The sequence below is a fragment of the Microcebus murinus genome, chromosome 20 (genome assembly GCF_040939455.1).
Source record: "Microcebus murinus isolate Inina chromosome 20, M.murinus_Inina_mat1.0, whole genome shotgun sequence".
Lineage (NCBI taxonomy): Eukaryota > Metazoa > Chordata > Mammalia > Primates > Cheirogaleidae > Microcebus > Microcebus murinus.
This window is the reverse complement of record NC_134123.1, coordinates 37,450,430-37,470,799: the sequence shown is the minus strand read 5'-3', so window position 1 is coordinate 37,470,799 and position 20,370 is coordinate 37,450,430. Positions and strand designations below refer to the sequence as shown.

Genomic DNA, 20,370 nt, shown 5'->3' with positions numbered 1-20,370 from the left:
GCGCGCCTCGTTCTTGTTTCCGGGGGCGGGGCTATCTGCGGGAGGGGCGGGGCCTCGGGCGGTCCTCCGAGGGGCGGGGCGTGGTCACCGCGGCAGGGGGCGTGGCCTCGGGCGGTCCTTTGAGCGCCGGGAGCCGCTGCGGGGCGGGGCCCAGGCGGCCCGTGGAGGGGCGGGTAGGGGCGTGGCTACTGCTGGAGGGGCGGGGCCAGTGCGCTGGGGGCGGGGCCTCGGGCGGTCTCTGCGCGCCAGCAGCGGCTGCGGGGCGGAACGGGGCGGGCGGGGCGGGGCCGGGAGGAGCGGCCTGGCCGGGGCCTTCGCGAGCGGTCCTCCGAGCGCCAGGCGCCGCCGCGGGCAGAGCGGGACGGGGCGCGGCCGCGGTCGGTCCTCGGAGCGCCAGGCGCCGCTGCGGAGCGGGCGTGGCCTCGGGCGGGGCGGGGCCAGTGTGGTCGGGGGAGGAGCCTCTGGCGGGGCGGGGCCTCGGATGGTCCTCCGAGCGCCAGGCGCCGCTGCGGGGCGTGGCCAGTGCGTCCGGGGGCGTGGCCAGCGGGGCGGGGCCTCGGATGGTCCTCCGAGCGCCAGGCGCCGCTGCGGGGCGTGGCCAGTGCCTCCCGGGGCGTGGCCAGCGGGGCGGGGCCTCGGATGGTCCTCTGAGCGCCAGGCGCCGCTGCGGGGCGTGGCCAGTGCCTCCCGGGGCGGGGCCAGCGGGGGGCGGGGCCTCGGATGGTCCTCTGAGCGCCAGGCGCCGCTGCGGGGCGTGGCCAGTGCGGCCCGGGGCGTGGCCAGCGGGGGCGGGGGCCTCGGATGGTCCTCTGAGCGCCAGGCGCCGCTGCGGGCGTGACCAGGGCGTCCGGGGGCGGGGCCACGGCGATCCTGCGAGCGCCAGGCGCCGCTGCGGGGCGTGGCCAGTGCCTCCCGGGGCGGGGCCAGCGGGGGCGGGGCCTCGGATGGTCCTCTGAGCGCCAGGCGCCGCCGCGGGGCGTGGCCAGTGCTTCCCGGGGCGTGGCCAGTGCTTCCCGGGGCGTGGCCAGCGGGGGCGGGGCCTCGGATGGTCCTCTGAGCGCCAGGCGCCGCTGCGGGGCGTGGCCAGTGCGTCCGGGGGCGGGGCCACGGCGATCCTGGGAGCGCTAGGCGCCGCCGCGGGGCGTGGCCCGTGCGGCCCGGGGCGGGGCCAGCGGGGGCGGGGCCTCGGCGATCCTGTGAGCGCTAGGCGCCGCTGCGGGGCGTGGCCAGTGCGGGGCGGAGCCGCTGGGGGCGTGGCCAGTGTGCGGCCTGGGGAGGGGCGGGGCGGAGCGGATGGGGGCGTGGCCGGAGCGGCTGGGGCGGGGCCAGCGCGGCCGGGGCGGGGCCCGAGCGTGCTGACGTCGGTCCCTGCGGCGCTGCGTCGCCGCCCGGGCAGGTCGCGCTGCGGGCCGGGCGGGGCCGGGCGTCCGTCCGCGCCATGGACACCAGCGACCTGTTCTCCAGCTGCAGGAAGGGCGACGTGGGCCGCGTGCGGTGAGCGCCCCGCCGTCCCTGCGCGCGAGCCCCGGGGGCCTGCCTGGAGGAGGCGGCGACGGGGTCTCGGAGCCCCCGGGGCCGGGCGGGACTGGGGACGGCCTCCCTTCCTCCTCGGCCTCCGCACCGGGCCTCCTTTCCTGCTCTGGGCTTTGTCTTCCTCCTCCTTCCCCACTTCCCACCTCTGACCCCCGGGGACTGTCCCCAACACCAGGTGGCACCCGAGAACGGGCGCGACACGAAGCCGGGTCCCACCTGGACCTCGGCCTCCAGCTGCGGGGACCTGGGTGACTCCCCTCTGTCACCTGCCACGTGTCGCCACCACCTACCTCGTCCCCTGACTTCTAGGGGGGCGTCTGTCATTCTCTGCACCCCGCCTGGGTGTCCTCTGGTCGCCGGCCTCCAGCAAGGCCCAGCCTCCAGCAAGGCCAGGCTCCAGCAAGGCTCAGCCTCCAGTAAGGCTCAGCCTCCAGCAAGGCTCAGCCTCCAGTAAGGCCCAGCCTCCAGCAAGGCCAGGCTCCAGCAAGGCTCAGCCTCCAGTAAGGCTCAGCCTCCAGCAAGGCTCAGCCTCCAGTAAGGCCAGCCTCCAGCAAGGCTCAGCCTCCAGTAAGGCTCAGCCTCCAGCAAGGCTCAGCCTCCAGCAAGGCCCAGCCTCCAGTAAGGCCCAGCCTCCAGCAAGGCCAGCCTCCAGCAAGGCTCAGCCTCCAGCAAGGCCCAGCCTCCAGTAAGGCCCAGCCTCCAGCAAGGCCAGCCTCCAGCAAGGCCAGCCTCCAGTAAGGCCCAGCCTCCAGCAAGGCCCAGCCTCCAGTAAGGCCCATCCTCCAGCAAGGCCCAGCCTCCAGCAAGGCCCAGCCTCCACCAAGGCCAGGCTCCAGTAAGGCCCAGCCTCCACTAAGGCCAGCCTCCAGCAAGGCCCAGCCTCCAGTAAGGCTCAGCCTCCAGCAAGGCCCAGCCTCCAGCAAGTCTCAGCCTCCAGCAAGGCCCAGCCTCCAGCAAGTCTCAGCCTCCAGCAAGGCCCAGCCTCCAGCAAGGCCCAGCCTCCAGCAAGGCTCAGCCTCCAGCAAGGCCCAGCCTCCAGCAAGTCTCAGCCTCCAGCAAGGCCCAGCCTCCAGCAAGGCTCAGCCTCCAGCAAGGCCCAGCCTCCAGCAAGGCCCTGGCCGAAACAGAGGCCACCTGTCACCCCTCCCTCCCCCCGTCCCCCAGATGCCAGGAGCCGCCAGAGTCCCAGCCTTCCCGGCCTCCAGACCCGGCCTCCACCCCGTTGCACGCTGTTGTCGCCTGTCTTGAGCCGACATCCCCGCCCTTACCCCCCACCCCCACCCTGCGCTCTGCCTCGATTTCCCTTCCTGCTCCGCTCTGCACCCCGGGGGACGCGTCCCCAGCCAGAAGCAAAAGAAGAGGGACCCCCGCCACCCCCAATCCACCCCTTCCATGGGGCTCGAGGGTCGCAGGGGTGGGGGGTCCCCCAGACCAGGGACCCGGCGTGACCCCGGGCCGTGACCTCCTCCCTGCCCAGGTACCTGCTGGAGCAGCGAGACGTGGAGGTGAACGTCCGCGACAAGTGGGACAGCACCCCTTTGTGAGTGTCGCGCGTGCGCGCTGGTGGCGGTGGGCGTGGCCAGCTCCCTCCCCCCCCCCCAACCCCTGACACCCCCAATTCTGCTCCCTGATTGTCCCCTGCGCTGCCTTCCCCGCCCCCCAGGTACTACGCCTGCCTCTGCGGCCACGAAGAGCTGGTCCTCTACCTTCTCGCCAACGGTGAGCCCAGGGCCAGGGAGTGTGTGTGCGCATGCGCGAGTTCCAGGCCGCCCGACCCTCCCCACCCCCACCCGCCACCCCCCCACCTCCCATCCAATCAGCAGGGACCAGTGGCCCCACTCGGAAACCCATTCTCGGCTCGCGCCTGTCATCCCAGCACTCTGGGAGGCCGAGGTGGGAGGCTCGCTATTGAGGTCAGGAGTTGGAGGCCAGCCTGAGCCCAAGAGCGAGACCCTCGTCTCTACTAACAAAAATAGAAATTAGCCAAACAACTAAAAAATATATACAGTAAAAGTTGGCCAAGTGAGGTGGCTCACGCCTGTCATCCCAGCACTCTGGGAGGCCGAGGCGGGAGGATCGCTCGAGGTCAGGAGTTGGAGGCCAGCCTGAGCAAGAGCGAGACCCCGGCTCTACTAAAAAATAGAAATTAATTGGACAACTAAAAACATATAGAAAAAAAAAAAAAAACGAGCCGGGCGTGGTGGCGCATGCCTGGAGTCCCAGCTACTCGGGAGGGAGGCCGAGGCGGGAGGCCCGCTTGAGCCAAGAAGTCGGAGGTTGCTGTGAGCGAGGCCGACGCCCCGGCACTCACTCTAGCCCGGGCGACAGAGCGAGACTCTGCCTCAAAAATAAGAAAACCCCTTTTCTGTGTCCCCTACTCCCGCCACTGTCACTCACCCCGGCCTCCAGCCTCCAGCCTCTACTCTCGCTCATCGAGGCTGTATGTCCTCCGCTTGTTGCAGTGGCTTGATTTTTTTTTTTTGTCCCCCCCGGGGAAGCTGATTGGCTCAACGTCCTCCTGGGTGTCCCCAAAATCTGTGCCTCCCGCTGTCCCCCCCTGGGCCCCCAGCCTGCCCTTGTTCCTGCTGCTGCCCCAGGGCCTTTGCACGTGCGTCCCCGCCTTCTCCCGCAGGAGCGTGGGCTGGGGGGAGGACGGGGAAACTGAGTCTGTGTCCCCGCCTTCTCCCGCAGGAGCGTGGGGGGGGGAGGATGGGGAAACTGAGTCTGTGTCCCCGCCTTCTCCCGCAGGAGCGTGGGGGGGGGAGGATGGGGAAACTGAGTCTGTGTCCCCGCCTTCTCCCGCAGGAGCGTGGGGGGGGGAGGATGGGGAAACTGAGTCTGTGTCCCCGCCTTCTCCCGCAGGAGCGTGGGCTGGGGGGAGGATGGGGAAACTGAGTCTGTGTCCCCGCCTTCTCCCGCAGGAGCGTTGGGGGGAGGATGGGGAAACTGAGTCTGTGTCCCCGCCTTCTCCCGCAGGAGCGTGGGCTGGGGGGGGATGGGGAAACTGAGTCTGTGTCCCCGCCTTCTCCCGCAGGAGCGTGGGCTGGGGGGGGATGGGGAAACTGAGTCTGTGTCCCCGTCTTCTCCCGCAGGAGCGTGGGGGGGAGGATGGGGAAACTGAGTCTCTGTCCCCGCCTTCTCCCGCAGGAGCGTGGGGGGGGGAGGATGGGGAAACTGAGTCTGTGTCCCCGCCTTCTCCCGCAGGAGCGTGGGCTGGGGGGGGCGGATGGGGAAACTGAGTCTGTGTCCCCGCCTTCTCCCGCAGGAGCGTGGGGGGGGGAGGATGGGGAAACTGAGTCTGTGTCCCCGCCTTCTCCCGCAGGAGCGTGGGCTGGGGGGAGGATGGGGAAACTGAGTCTCTGTCCCCGCCTTCTCCCACAGGAGCGTTGGGGGGAGGATGGGGAAACTGAGTCTCTGTCCCCGCCTTCTCCCGCAGGAGCGTGGGGGGAGGAGGATGGGGAAACTGAGTCTCTGTCCCCGCCTTCTCCCGCAGGAGCGTGGGGGGGGGGAGGATGGGGAAACTGAGTCTGTGTCCCCGCCTTCTCCCGCAGGAGCGTGGGGGGGGGGGAAGGATGGGGAAACTGAGTCTGTGTCCCCGCCTTCTCCCGCAGGAGCGTGGGCTGGGGGGGGAGGATGGGGAAACTGAGTCTGTGTCCCCGCCTTCTCCCGCAGGAGCGTGGGCTGGGGGGAGGATGGGGAAACTGAGTCTGTGTCCCCGCCTTCTCCCGCAGGAGCGTGGGGGGGGATGGGGAAACTGAGTCTCTGTCCCCGCCTTCTCCCGCAGGAGCGTGGGGGGGGAGGATGGGGAAACTGAGTCTCTGTCCCCGCCTTCTCCCGCAGGAGCGTGGGGGGGGGATGGGGAAACTGAGTCTGTGTCCCCGCCTTCTCCCGCAGGAGCGTGGGCTGGGGGGAGGATGGGGAAACTGAGTCTGTGTCCCCGCCTTCTCCCGCAGGAGCGTGGGGGGGGGGGCGGATGGGGAAACTGAGTCTCTGTCCCCGCCTTCTCCCGCAGGAGCGTGGGGGGGGAGGATGGGGAAACTGAGTCTCTGTCCCCGCCTTCTCCCGCAGGAGCGTGGGGGGGGGATGGGGAAACTGAGTCTGTGTCCCCGCCTTCTCCCGCAGGAGCGTGGGCTGGGGGGAGGATGGGGAAACTGAGTCTGTGTCCCCGCCTTCTCCCGCAGGAGCGTGGGGGGGGGAGGATGGGGAAACTGAGTCTGTGTCCCCGCCTTCTCCCGCAGGAGCGTGGGGGGGAGATTGGGGAAACTGAGTCTCTGTCTCCGCCTTCTCCCGCAGGAGCGTGGGGGGGGCGGATGGGGAAACTGAGTCTCTGTCCCCGCCTTCTCCCGCAGGAGCGTGGGCGGGGGAGGGGGGAGGATGGGGAAACTGAGTCTCGGAGCCAAAGGGATCGGACTGGCTCCTGCGGGCCGCCGATACCCGTGTCCGCCTGGGCGGGGGTCGGGGCGTCACCCGGGTCCCCCGCGGCCGCCAGAGCGTCCCAGTGGGCGTGAGCTCGCGCGTGCACGTGCACGCGTGTGCGCGCGCACCCCGACCGGCGAGCTGCCGGGGGCCCGATGGACCCAGGGGCGCTTGGGGAGGCGGCGACAGGGGACGGGAGCCTTTGGGCCTGTCCCGCGTTTCCCCGGCCCGCAAGGTGCGGGCGCGCGCGTGCACGTTAGCGCACGTGTGCACGTGAGCTCGCGCCTGCACGTGATCTCGCGTGTGTGCACGCGTGTGCACGTGAGCTTGTGCGTGCACGTGAGCTCGCGCGTGCTTTAGCGCACGTGTGCATGTGATCTCGTGCGTGCACGTGAGCGCATTTGTGCCCGTGAGCTCACTCGTGCACGCGATCTCGTGTGTGTGCATGCGTGTGCACGTGAGCTCGCGTGTGCTTTAGCGCACGTGTGCATGTGATCTCGTGCATGCACGTGAGCGCATTTGTACCCGTGAGCTCGCGCGTGCGCGTGACCTCGCTCGTGCGCGTGAGCTCGCTCGTGCACGTGACCTAGCGCCTGCACGTGACCTCGCTCGTGCACGTGATCTCACGCCTGCACGCGAGCTCGCTCGCTCGTGCACGTGATCTCGCTCGTGCATGTGAGCTCGCGCGTGCACATGAGCGCATTTGTGCCCGTGAGCTCGCGCGTGCGCGTGACCTCGCTCGTGCGCGTGAGCTCGCTCGTGCACGTGAGCTCGCGCCTGCACGTGACCTCGCTCGTGCACGTGATCTCGCGAGTGCATGTGAGCTTGCTCGTGCACGCGAGCTCGCTCGTGCACGCGATCTTGCTCGTGCACGTGAGCTCGCACGTGCACGTGATCTCACGCGTGCACGTGAGCTCGCTCGTGCACGTGCGCGCGCGCGCCTCCCCACCTGCGAGCTGCCGGGCTCTCCGCGCACCCAGGGTCCCTTGGAGAGGCGGCGGCGGCGGCGGGGACAAGGGACAGGAGCCTTTAGCATCGTCTGTCCCGCGTGTCCCCGCTCCCTCCCCCCACCCAAGCTGCAGGGGCGGGGCGGGGCCGGGGGACACGCGGGGACAGGGAGCAGGGCGGGGTGACAGGCGACAGGTGAGCCCCCCACCCCTGTCCCCCGTCGTCGCAGGAGCCCGCTGCGAGGCCAACACCTTCGACGGCGAGCGCTGCCTGTACGGGGCGCTGAGCGACGCCATCCGCCGCGCGCTGCGCGACTACAAGCAGGTCACCTCCTCCTGCGGGCGCCGGGATTGCTTCGGCGACTTCCTGCAGCGGTGAGCCCCGGGGGTGGTGGTGGGGGGGGGAAGGAGGGGGAGCGTGCATTTCATGAGCATGCATGTCGAGCATGCATGTCACCCCCTGTCGTCCCCAACACCCACCCACCCACCCGTCTGTCCCCGTCTGTCCCCAGGCTCCTGGAGCAAGGCCTGCACAGCGACATCGCCTTCCAGGTGCACGGGCGGCGGCTCCGCGCGCACCGCTGCGTCCTGGGCGCGCGCAGCGACTACCTGGCCCGCGCGCTGGGCACCAGGTGGCGCGACAAGGGCGTCGTGGTCCTCCGCCACCCGCTGGTGCGTCCCCGCCACCTCCCCTGTCACCTCTGTCTTGGCTCTTTGACACACACAGAGTCTCCCTCTGTCGCCTCCCCCTCAGCCACCCCGGGCTGGAGTGAGTGCCCCGGGGAGTCGGCCTCCGAATCCTGGCCTCCTCCACCAAGCGAGCCTCCCGCCTCGGCCTCCCTCCCTCCCCCGAGGAGCTGGGATGACAGGCGTGCGCCGCCACCTCCCCTGTCACCTCTGTCTTGGCTCTTTGAGACACACACAGTCTCCCTCTGTCGCCTCCCCCTCAGCCACCGACCCCGGGCTGGAGTGAGTGCCATGGGGAGTCGGCCTCCGAATCCTGGCCTCCTCGGTCAAGCGGGCCTCCTGCCTCGGCCTCCCTCCCTCCCGGGAGGAGCTGGGACGACAGGCGTGCACCACCACCTCCCCTGTCACCTCTGTCTTGGCTCTTTGACACACACAGAGTCTCCCTCTGTCGCCTCCCCCCACCCACCCACCCCGGGCTGGAGTGAGTGCCAGGGGGAGTCAGCCTCCGAATCCTGGCCTCCTCCGCCAAGCAAGCCTCCCGCCTCGGCCTCCCTCCCCGGAGGAGCTGGGACGACAGGCGTGCGCCACCCCCTCCCCTGTCACCTCTGTCTTGGTTCTTTGAGACACACAGTCTCCCTCTGTCGCCTCCCCCCGACCCACCGACCCTGGGCTGGAGTGAGTGCCAGGGGGAGTCGGCCTCCGAATCCTGGCCTCCTCCGCCAAGCGAGCCTCCCACCTCGGCCTCCCTCCCTCCCCTGAGGAGCTGGGACGACAGGCACGCGCCACCACCTCCCCTGTCACCTCTGTCTTGGTTCTTTGAGACACACAGAGTCTCCCTCTGTCGTCTCCCCCCACCCACCCACCCCGGGCTGGAGTGAGTGCCAGGGGGAGTCGGCCTCCGAATCCTGGCCTCCTCCGCCAAGCGAGCCTCCCGCCTCGGCCTCCCTCCCCGGAGGAGCTGGGACGACAGGCGTGCGCCACCACCTCCCCTGTCACCTCTGTCTTGGCTCTTTGAGACACACAGAGTCTCCCTCTGTCGCCTCCCCCCACCCACCCACCCCGGGCTGGAGTGAGTGCCAGGGGGAGTCGGCCTCCGAATCCTGGCCTCCTCCGCCAAGCGAGCCTCCCGCCTCGGCCTCCCTCCCTCCCCGGAGGAGCTGGGACGACAGGCATGCGCCACCACCTCCCCTGTCACCTCTGTCTTGGTTCTTTGACACACACAGAGTCTCCCTCTGTCGTCTCCCCCTCAGCCACCCCGGGCTGGAGTGAGTGCCGGGGGGAGTCGGCCTCCGAATCCTGGCCTCCTCGGTCAAGCGGGCCTCCCGCCTCGGCCTCCCTCCGGTGAGGAGCTGGGACGACAGGCGTGCGTCACCACCTCCCCTGTCACCTCTGTCTTGGTTCTTTGAGACACACAGTCTCCCTCTGTCGCCTCCCCCTCAGCCACCCCGGGCTGGAGTGAGTGCCGGGGGGAGTCGGCCTCCGAATCCTGGCCTCCTCCGCCAAGCGAGCCTCCCGCCTCGGCCTCCCTCCCTCCCCGGAGGAGCTGGGACGACAGGCGTGCGCCACCACGCGCGCCCCCCCAGCTCATTTTTTTTTGTATATGTTGGTCGATTAATTTGTTTCTGTTTTTTAGTAGAGACGGGGTCTCGCTCTTGCTCGGGCCGGTTTTGAAATCCTGGCCTCTTTAAGCGAGCCTCCCGCCTCGGCCTCCCTCCCGAGTGGCTGGGACGACAGGCATGCGCCACCACGCCCGGCTCATTTTTTTTTCTATATTTTTTTTAGTTGTTCAATTAATTTGTTTCTAATTTTTAGTAGCGACGGGGTCTCGCCCTTGTTCAGGCTGGTCTTGAACTTCTGATCTCTGAGCTATCCTCCCTCCTTGGCCTCCCAGAGTGCTGGGATTATAGGCTGGCTAACTTTTCATATATATTTTTAGTTGTCCAGCTCATTTCTTCCTATTTTTTTTAGTAGAGACGGGGTCTCGCTCTTGCTCGGGCCGGTTTTGAAATCCTGGCCTCTTTGAGCGAGCCTCCCGCCTCGGCCTCCCTCCCGAGGAGCTGGGACGACAGGCGTGCGCCACCACGCGCCCCCCGGCTCATTTTTCTTTTTTTTCTATATATTTTTAGTTGGTCGATTAGTTTGTTTCTGTTTTTTAGTAGAGACGGGGTCTCGCTCTTGCTCAGGCCGGTTTTGAAATCCTGGCCTCTTTGAGCGAGCCTCCCTTCTCGGCCTCCCAGAATGCTAGGATTATAGGCTGGCTAACTTTTCATATATGTTTTTAGTTGTCCAGCTCATTTCTTCCTATTTTTTTTTTTTTTTTAGTAGAAACGGGGTCTCGCTCTTACTCAGGCCGCTTTTGAAATCCTGGCCTCTTTGAGCGATCCTCCCACCTCAGCCTCCCTCCCGAGGAGCTGGGACCACAGGCATGCGCCTCCACACCCGGCTCATTTTTTCTATATTTTTTTTCTTTTCCAAATTATTTCTTTCTGTTTTTTGTAGTAGAGATGGGGTCTCACTCTTGCTCAGGCTGGTCTCGAACTCCTGGCCTCAAGTGAGCCTCCTTCCTCGGCCTCCCTCCCGAGGAGCTGGGACCACAGGCGTGCGCCACCACGCCCGGCTCATTTTTTTTTTTTCTATATATTTTTAGTTGGTCGATTAATTTGTTTCTATTTTTTAGTAGAGACGGGGTCTCGCTCTTGCTCAGGCCGGCCTCCACCTCCCGACCTCGAGCGAGCCTCCCGCCCCGGCCTCCTCCCAGAGTGCCGGGACGACAGGCCCACGTGAGCCACCCCCGCTCTCCGGGCCCGCGTGACCGTGACCTTTCCCTCCTGTCTCCCTCTGCCCCGCAGATCAACCCGGTGGCCTTCGGGGCGCTGCTTCAGTACCTGTACACAGGTGACCCTCGGGGACTTGGGGGTGGGGGGCGGTCTGGGAGCTGACCTTTGACCTCTAGGCACCTCCTAGCCAGCCTCCGAATCCAGGTGGCTGGGAAGTGGACGACACCTGATGGTGGCCCTGTCCCCTCCCCCCCCCCCCGCAGGCCACCTGCACGTGGGCGTGGAGCACGTGGGCGACCTGCAGCGCCTGGCCAAGCAGTGCCACCTCTGGGACCTGCTGGGCGACCTGGAGGCCAAGCGCGAGAAGGTGTCCGAGTTCGGTGCGTCCCCAAGGACGGGGAGGTGTCTGTGTGTTGGGGGGGCGGTGTTTTGGGGGAGGTCCCTGTTGGGTCCCTGTTGGGGACAGGCTCCCCAAAGCCACGTGCAAACCCCCTGCCCTTGCCCCCTTGTCCCCTTGTCCCCGCTCTGCAGTGGCCTCCAAGCCCGGCACGTGCGTGAAGGTGGTGACCATCGAGCCGGCCCCGGGGGACCCGCGGCTGCGCCGGGACTTTGCGCGCCTGGCCGAGCGCGCGCTGCCCGCCGAGCTCCGGGTACGCGCGTGCACGCACGCGCATGCACGCACGCGCATGCACGCACACGCATGCATGCACACGCATGTGCACCGCACCGCGCGCGCATGCAATGAGCAGGTGACCTTGAGTGACCTCCCCCGCGTTTGCAGGGCGACCTCTGGGAGCTGCCCTTCCCGTGCCCGGACGACAGCGACAGCTTCCCCAGCCGCCCGGACGTGTGTTTCCGCGTGGGCAATTGCGCTTTCCCGTGCCACAAGGTGCCTGTGCCCCCCCCTTTTATTTTTGGGGGGTCCCCCCCTCCCAACCTTGCACCCCTTGACCCTGGCCTCTCCGCCGCCCCCCGCCAAGGCCTTCTTCTGCGGCCGCAGCGACTATTTCCGGGCCCTGCTGGACGGCCACTTCCGGGAGACCGAGGAGGAGCCCGGGGCCTCGGGGGACCCCCAGACCGTGGCGCTGAGCGGGGTGTCCCCCGAGACCTTCGCGCACGTGCTGCGCTACGTGTACAGCGACCACACCGAGGTGCGGGGCTCCCCCCTCCGGGCAAGGGGTTGAGGGGGACAAGGGGGGGACACGCGTGCGCATGCACGGCTCTTGGGGGCCCTCTTGGGGGCCCCGCGGAGGGTTCTGGAAGGCGCACCCCGAAAAGAGCAAGAGCGAGTTTGCAGGCGTCCGCTTTTGCAAGCTGCAGACAGACGTCCCTGCGCGCGCATGCGTGCGTGCACGGCTCTTGGGGACCCTCTTGGGGGACCCTGCGGAAGGTTCTGGAAGGCGCACCCCGAAAAGAGCAAGAGCGAGTTTGCAGGCGTCCGCTTTTGCAAACTGCAGACAGACGTCCGTGCGCGTGCGTGCGTGCGTGCACGGCTCTTGGGGACCCTCTTGGGGGACCCTGCGGAAGGTTCTGGAAGGCGCACCCCGAAAAGAGCAAGAGCGAGTTTGCAGGCGTCCGCTTTTGCAAGCTGCAGACAGACGTCCCTGCGCGCGCATGCGTGCGTGCGCGCGTGCGCTCGTTGCAGCAGGAATGCATGATTGACAGGTCTCTCGCGCAAGAGCGCGGGGACACTTTTGGGGGGTGGCTTTTGCAAGCAGCTTGGGGTCCCCGGCGACTCTGGTGGGTGGGAGGGGACAGGGGGAAACTGAGTCCCCTGCTGGGGAGCTCTGCGTGCAGCAGCAGGGATGCATGATTGACAGGTCTCTCGCGCAGGAGCCTTGGGGACACTTTTGGGGGGGGTGGCTTTTGCAAGAAGCTTGGGGTCCCCGGCGACTCCGCTGGGTGGGAGGGGACAGGGGGAAACTGAGTCCCCGGCTGGGGAGCTCTGTGTGCAGCAGCAGGGATGCATGATTGACAGGTCTCCCGCGCAAGAGCCTTGGGGACACTTTTGGGGGGGGGTGGCTTTTGCAAGAAGCTTGGGGTCCCCGGCGACTCCAGTGGGTGGGAGGGGACAGGGGGAAACTGAGTCCCCGGCTGGGGAGCTCTGTGTGCAGCAGCAGGGATGCATGATTGACAGGTCTCCCGCGCAAGAGCCTTGGGGACACTTTTGGGGGGGTGGCTTTTGCAAGCAGCTTGGGGTCCCCGGCGACTCCGCTGGGTGGGAGGGGACGCGGGGAAACTGAGTCCCCCGCTGGGGAGGTCTGTGTGCAGCAGCAGGGATGCATGATTGACAGGTCTCTCGCGCAAGAGCGCGGGGACACTTTTGGGGGGGGGTGGCTTTTGCAAGCAGCTTGGGGTCCCCGGCGTCTCCGGTGGGAGGGAGGGGACGCGGGGAAACTGAGTCCCCTGCTGGGGAGGTCTGTGTGCAGCAGCAGGGATGCATGATTGACAGGTCTCTCGCGCAAGAGCTTGGGGACACTTTGGGGGGGTGGCTTTCGCAAGAAGCTTGGGGTCCCCGGCGACTCCGCTGGGTGGGAGGGGACGCGGGGAAACTGAGTCCCCCGCTGGGGAGCTCTGTGTGCAGCAGCAGGGATGCATGATTGACAGGTCTCTCGCGCAAGAGCTTGGGGACTCTTTGGGGGGGGTGGCTTTTGCAAGAAGCTTGGGGTCCCCGGCGACTCTGCTGGGTGGGAGGGGAAGCGGGGAAACTGAGTCCCCCGCTGGGGAGGCCTCTGAGCCTCCTGTCCCCCTCCCCGGGGTCTCGAGCCAAATGCAGCGGATTGGATCCTGCTAGTCGACGGTATCCGTTTCTACGTGGGGGGGTGGGGGAGTCTCCCCGTCACCTTTGACCTCGCTGCCGGGGCCCAGGTCCCCAGCGGTCCCCAAGGAGTCCAGGGCACAAGGCCACGCGGGTGGCAGCAGGGACGGGCAGGGCGTGTGTAAGGGTCAAGGCCACCGTGCCCGAATGGAGGGGGACCCCGAGATATGGTGGCTTCTAGAAAAGAGTTTTCTTTATTTTTGGGGGGGGGACAGAGTCTCGCTCTGTCTGTCACCCGGGCTGGAGTGAGCGCCGTGGCGTCAGCCTCGCTCACAGCAGCCTCCAACTCCTGGCCTCCAGCGAGCCTCCCGCCTCGGCCTCCCTCCCGAGTAGCTGGGACTACAGGCACAGGCCACCACGCCTGGCTCGTTTTTGTTTTTAATTAATTTAATTTAATTTATTTATTTTTTGAGACAGAGTCTCGCTCTGTCGCCCGGGCTGGAGTGAGTGCCGTGGCGTCAGCCTCGCTCACAGCAGCCTCCGACTCCTGGCCTCCAGCGAGCCTCCTGCCTCGGCCTCCCTGCCGAGTAGCTGGGACTCCAGGCATGCGTGAGCCTCCGCGCCCGGCCAACAGTGAGATGTTTTTCCTCCTTCATGGCCGAAGTGGAGGCCCCCAGGCAGGTGGCTTCCTGGGGACCTGGGTGGTCCCCAAAGCAGGGATTGCAAACCTTTGCTCTATTTTTTCTTTCTTCTTTTTAATATTTTTTATCTTTTATTTTTTACCTTTTTTTTTTCAATTTTCTTTTTCCCCCATTTAAAAAGTTTGACAAACCTTTGCCCTAAAGGCAAACTTTTGGCCTGGCGCGGAGGCTCACGCCTGTCATCCCAGCACTCAGGAAGGGAGGCCGAGGCGGGAGGATCGCTCGAGGTCAGGAGGTGGAGGCCAGCCTGAGCAAGAGCGAGACCCCGTCTCTGCTAAAAAAAAATAGAAAGAAATGAGCTGGACGACTAAAAATATTTATATACAGAAAAAATTAGTCGGGCGTGGTTGTTGGCACATTCCTGTAGTCCCAGCTACTCGGGAGGAGGCCGAGGCGGGAGGCTCGCTCGAGGTCGGGAGTTGGAGGCCAGCCCGAGCAAGAGCGAGACCCCGTCTCTACTAAAAACAGGAATTAACCAAGAAAGTAAAAAATAGAAAAAAACGAGCCGGGCGTGGTGGCGCGTGCCTGTCGTCCCAGCCACTCGGGACGGAGGCTGAGGCCGGAGATTGGAGGCTTTGGTCGTGGCCGAGGCCCGGGGGTCCCCCCCAGGGGACATGGGGTCGTGGGCGGGACTCGGGCTCCAGTGGGGGGAAGCGGAAGGCAGGGCCAGCGGTTTCCGCTGTCACAAGCCACCGGAAGTTGAGCAACCACTTCTCCAATCCCGCTGGGGAGAGCTTGGTGGCCTCACTTGGTGGCCTCACTTGGTGGCCTCCGGGCGCGGAAGGCCGGGAAGGTCGTTTCCCGTTCCCGGGGTGTGGAGGCCAGGAGGGGAGGGGAGGAAGGTGTGTGTGGGGGGGGACAGGTGACAGTGTCCCGCCGTGGCCCCGGCCTCCACCGGCCTCTGTGCTGGGACTCCCTCTCGGCCTCCCTGTGCAGATGATAAAGGCCACCTCCGCTTTTTTTTGTTTGTTTGTTTTTGAGGCTGAGTCTGGCTCTGTCGCCCGGGCTGGAGTGAGCGCCGGGCCGTCAGCCTCGCTCACAGCAGCCTCCGACTCCTGGCCGGCCTCGAGCGATCCTCCCGCCTCGGCCTCCCTCCCGAGTAGCTGGGACTCCAGGCATGCGCCACCACGCCCGGCTCGTTTTTTTCTCTATGTATTTTTAGTTGTCCAGCTCATTTCTTTCTATTTTTTTAGTAGAGACGGGGCCTCGCTCTTGCTCAGGCTGGCCTCCAACTCCTGACCTCGAGCGAGCCTCCCGCCTCAGCCTCCCTCCTGAGTAGCCGAGACTCCAGGCATGCGCCTCCACGCCCGGCTCGTTTTTTTTCTATATATTTTTTTTACTTGTCCAGCTCATTTCTTTCTGTATTTTTTTAGTAGAGAGATGGAGTCTCGCTCTTGCTCAGGCTGGCCTCCACCTCCTGATCCTCCTGCCTCGGCCTCCCTCCCGAGTAGCTGGGCCGGCAGGCGACAGTCACGCGCCACCTGGCCCAGCCTTAACCACGGGGGGCGGTGGCCCCCTGGGCGCCTTGTGTGACCCCAGGGGGTGTCCCCCGTCCCCTCTGCCCTGTCCAGCTGCCCCCCGAGGCCGCCTACGACGTGCTGGGCGCGGCCGACATGTACCTCCTGCCCGGCCTCAAGAGGCTCTGCGGCCGCAGCCTGGCGCAGCTGCTGCACGAGGACACGGTCGTGGGCGTGTGGCGGGTCGCCAAGCTGTTCCACCTGGCCAGGCTGGAGGACACGTGCGCCCAGTTCATGGCCAAGGTGCTGGACAAGGTGAGGCCGCCGGGTCCTCGCGCAGCCTCCGAGCCTCCCGGGGGGAGGCTGCAGGTGTCCCTGCACGCTGAGCACCCCCGTCTGTCCCCCTGTCCCCCCACAAATCCCCCCCGGCCCTGCATGCTGAGCACCCCCAACTGTCCCCCTGTCCCCCCACTAATCCCCCTGGCCCTGCATGCTGAGCACCCCCATCTGTCCCCCTGTCCCCCCACAAATCCCCCCCGGCCCTGCATGCTGAGCACCCCCATCTGTCCCCCTGTCCCCCCACTAATCCCCCCCGGCCCTGCACGCTGAGCACCCCCATCTGTCCCCCTGTCCCCCCACTAATCCCCCAGCCCTGCACGCTGAGCACCCCCATCTGTCCCCCTGTCCCCCCACCAATCCCCCGGCCCTGCACGCTGAGCACCCCCATCTGTCCCCCTGTCCCCCCACTAATCCCCCGGCCCTGCATGCTGAGCACCCCCATCTGTCCCCCTGTCCCCCCACCAATCCCCCAGCCCTGCACGCTGAGCACCCCCATCTGTCCCCCTGTCCCCCCACTAATCCCCCGGCCCTGCACGCTGAGCACCCCCGTCTGTCCCCCTGTCCCCCCACTAATCCCCCGGCCCTGCACGCTGAGCACCCCCATCTGTCCCCCTGTCCCCCCACTAATCCCCCGGCCCTGCATGCTGAGCACCCACATCTGTCCCCCTGTCCCCCCACTAATCCCCCGGCCCTGCACGCTGAGCACCCCCATCTGTCCCCCTGTCCCCCCACTAATCCCCTGGCCCTGCACGCTGAGCACCCCCATCTGTCCCCCTGTCCCCCCACCAATCCCCCGGCCCTGCATGCTGAGCACCCCCATCTGTCCCCCTGTCCCCCCACTAATCCCCCGGCCCTGCATGCTGAGCACCCCCATCTGTCCCCCTGTCCCCCCACTAATCCCCCGGCCCTGCATGCTGAGCACCCCCATCTGTCCCCCTGTCCCCCCACATATCCCCCCGGCCCTGCACGCTGAGCACCCCCATCTGTCCCCCTGTCCCCCCACTAATCTCCCGGCCCTGCATGCTGAGCACCCCCATCTGTCCCCCTGTCCCCCCACTAATCCCCCGGCCCTGCATGCTGAGCACCCCCATCTGTCCCTCTGTCCCCCTGTCCCCCCACTAATCCCCCGGCCCTGCACGCTGAGCACCCCCATCTGTCCCCCTGTCCCCCCACTAATCCCCCCTGGCCCTGCACGCTGAGCACCCCCATCTGTCCCCCTGTCCCCCCGCCCCGCAGCTGGTGGGGCGCGAGGACTTCGCGGAGGCCGTGCGCGAGGAGGCCGCGGCCGTGGCCTCGCGCCAGGAGACCGACTCGATCCCGCTGGTCGACGACATCCGCTTCCACGTGGCCGCCGCCGCGCAGACCCACAGCGCCGCCGCCGACGCGCAACGGCGGCTGCGCGCGCTCCAGGACCTGCTGGTGGCCCTCGGGCTGGACTGCTGAGCCCCGACAGCCCCCGGGGTCGCCCCCCTCCCCCACCCCTCCCCCACCCCTCCCCCAGGGCCCCGGGGCTCCCTTGGGGACCAGCGAGCTGAGCGCGCATTTGTGCGCCCTTTTGCGCGCGCGCGCGACCGTCTTTGCGCAGCGCTTTGCACGCACGCGCTTGCGAGCTTGGGGACCCCGAGAGGGGAGGAGGGTCTCTTTGCAGGGGAGTCCCTCTTCTGCAGTGCACAAGCCGGTCCCCAAGTCCCCAGGGCCCCGGAGCTCCCCTTGGGGACCAGCGTGCGCGCGACCGTGCACCTTTGCGCGCTTTGCACGCACTCGCCTGTGAGCTTGGGGACCCCGAGGGCGGAGGAGGGTCTCTTTGCAGGGGAGTCCCTCTTTTGTAATGCGCAAGCCTGTCCCCAAGTCCCCAGGGCCCCGGGGCTCCCCTTGGGGACCAGCGAGCGTGCATTTGTGCGCGCGTGCGCGACTCTCTTTGCGCGCTTTGCACGCACGCGCTTGTCAGCTTGGGGACCCCGAGAGGGGAGGAGGGTCTCTTTGCAGGGGAGTCCCTCTTCTGCAATGCACAAGCCGGTCCCCAAGTCCCCAGGGCCCCGGGGCTCCCCTTGGGGACCAGCGAGCGCGCGTTTGTGCGCACGTGCGCGACCGTCTTTGCGCAGCGCTTTGCACGCACGCGCTTGTGAGCTTGGGGACCTGGAGAGGGGAGGAGGGTCTCTTTGCAGGGCAGTCCCTCTTCTGCAATTAACAAGCCGGGCCCCAAGGCCCCAAGGCCCCGGGGCTCCCCTTGGGGACCAGCGTGCGCGGGACTGTGCACCTTTGTGCGCGCATGCGCGACTATCTTTGCGCGCTTTGCACGCACGCGCTTGTGAGCTTAGGGACCTCTAGAGGGGAGGAGGGTCTGTTTGCAGGGGAGTCCCTTTTCTGCAGTGCACAAGCCGGTCCCCAAGTCCCCAGGGCCCGGGGCTCCCCTTGGAGACCAGCGAGCGCGCATTTGTGCACACGTGCGTGACTGTCTTTGCGCAGCGCTTTGCACGCACGCGCTTGTGAGCTTGGGGACCCCGAGAGGGGAGGAGGGTCTCTTTGCAGGGGCGTCCCTCTTCTGCAATGCACAAGCCTGTCCCCAAGTCCCCAAGGCCGGGCGCCACTCAGGGAAACCAGGCGCTCGGCCCGCCCCACCCCTGGCCCTGGCCGGGCACCGGTGCTGGCTTCTCCCGGACGGGCCACCAGGCCACCAGGCTGCGTGTGACAATAAAGGGTGCATTTTTTTTTCCCCCTGTGGGACCCCCCCCCCAGCCTCAGTCCCCGGGGTGCAGCTTGTCCGGCCGCGCTTGGGGGATTCTGGGAGCCAGACTTGGCCACGGGCTCCCGTCTGGGTTAAGGGTTCGAGACTTGCCACCCGGCACAGCCCCCCCCCCCAGCGGGTCTAGGCGACTGTCACTGACCCCCGCCAGGCCTGTCCTGGTGCCGTCCCTGACTGCAGGGGTCACGGGTTTCTGGCCCCGGGCGGGCGCGGAGGCTCACGCCTGTCATCCCAGCACTCTGGGGGGGGGGAGGCCCAGGAGGGAGGATCGTGCTCGAGGTCGGAAATTCGAGGCCGGCCTGAGCAAGAGCGAGACCCCCGTCTCTACTAGAAACAGAAATTATATTGGCCAAATAAAAATATATTTTTAAGAAAACGAGCCGGGCGTGGTGCCGCGTGCCTGGAGTCCCGGCTACTCGGGAGGGAGGCCGAGGCGGGAGGATCGCTGGAGGTCAGGGGTTGGAGGCCGGCCTGAGCAAGAGCGAGACCCCGTCTCCACTAAAAAGACAAAGAAATTAATTGGCCAAATAAAAATATTTAAAAAAAAATAAGCCAGACATTATGGCGCACACCTGTAGTCCCAGCTACTCGGGAGGGAGGCTGAGGCGGGAGGCTCGCTGGAGGCCAGAAGTTGGAGGCCAGCCTGAGCAAGAAAGAGCGAGGCCCTCTCTCTACTAAAAATAGAATTTAATTAAACAACTAAAAATATATAGAAAAAAACGAGCCGGGCGTGGAGGCGCATGCCTGTGGTCGCAGCTACTCGGGAGGGAGGCCGAGGCGGGAGGCTCGCTGGAGGCCAGGAGTCGGAGGCCGCTGCGAGCGAGGCTGACGCCACGGCGCTCACTCCCGCCCGGGCGACAGAGCGAGACTCTGTCTTGAAAAAGAAAAAAAAATGAGGGTGATTTAGGTGTAGACGTGAGACCCTCGGACACACACGGGGCCTCGCCGCTCCCGATCGTACACGGCCTCTGTTTTCTGCGTCCTCCACTCCGGCCTCCTCTTTGAGGTCATCGTCACCCCCCTGCTCTGTCACCCGAGGCTGGTGGCGTCTTCCGGGCCACCCCTCGGTGCCCGTCTCTAATTTCTGCTTTACGCCCCCGTTTCTTTCTTTCTTTTTCTCCTTATTGCAGGCCGGGATGGGGACGCAGCGGCCGGAGCCGCAGCAGCCACGTTGGGCCGAGGCCGAAGGAGGCTCATGTGGGCTCAGGGCGGCTCTAGAGCGAGTTTGGGAAACTGGATGGAGTTGGGGGGGGTGACAACAGGGGGCCGGGGACGCTCCCGCCCTCCTCACTTCCGTGTTGGTGGCCACAGAGGACGGGGCGGGTGGAGGCAGGGAGGCCACGGGCCTCAGAAAGGACTTCAAGCCTTCATTTAAGTGAGACGGAGGCCGGTGCCACTCGTATTTTTTTCTTTTTTTTTGTGGCAGAGTCTCGCTCTGTCGCCCGGGCTAGAGTGAGTGCCGTGGCATCAGCCTCCAACTCCTGGCCTCGAGCGAACCTCCCTCCTCGGCCTCCCTCCCCAGTAGCTGGGACGACAGGCATTTGCCTCCACGCCCGGCTCATTTTTTTTTTCTATATATTTTTAGTCGTCCAGCTCATTTCTTTCTATTTATTTTTTCAGTAGAGACGGGGTCTCGCTCTTGCTCAGCCTGGCCTCCGACTCCTGGCCTCCAGCGAGCCTCCCGCCTCGGCCTCCCTCCCGAGTAGCTGGGACGACAGGTGTGAGCCTCCGTGCCCGGCCCCTCCAGGCGCCGTGCGGGACATTCTTAGGGGTGCCCCATTCTTAGGGGATCCCCCCGGGGAGGCTGCGGTGACAGTCCCTCTCAAGATAGGGGTGACATCCGGGGAGCCAGAGGGACAAGAAGCGATTCTGGTGATAATTTGCAGGAACAGCTGCCGGGCCAGGAGCAGGCAGGGACGAGGGGAGTTGAGGCCGAGCCAGGCTTGTGACCGCGTGTCCTCAGGGGAGGCCGGGGCTGGAGGCTGGCAGCTGTGGGGGACACGTGTGTGGAC

The 20,370-nt window shown here is 66.5% G+C and overlaps 1 protein-coding gene across 1 annotated transcript; it reads left to right on the top strand.

Moving 5' to 3' along the window:
- The first annotated feature begins 1,379 nt into the window (after positions 1-1,379).
- On the top strand, positions 1,380-18,734 carry ABTB1 (ankyrin repeat and BTB domain containing 1). The gene is made up of 12 exons (XM_075995942.1): positions 1,380-1,494; positions 3,011-3,073; positions 3,197-3,252; positions 7,127-7,271; positions 7,409-7,568; positions 10,433-10,478; positions 10,624-10,740; positions 10,892-11,010; positions 11,142-11,249; positions 11,341-11,511; positions 15,391-15,591; positions 16,852-18,734. The coding sequence occupies exons 1-12, from the start codon at positions 1,439-1,441 to the stop codon at positions 17,056-17,058; spliced, it is 1,449 nt and encodes a 482-aa protein (XP_075852057.1). The 5' UTR covers positions 1,380-1,438; the 3' UTR covers positions 17,059-18,734.
- The last annotated feature ends 1,636 nt before the right edge of the window (positions 18,735-20,370 follow it).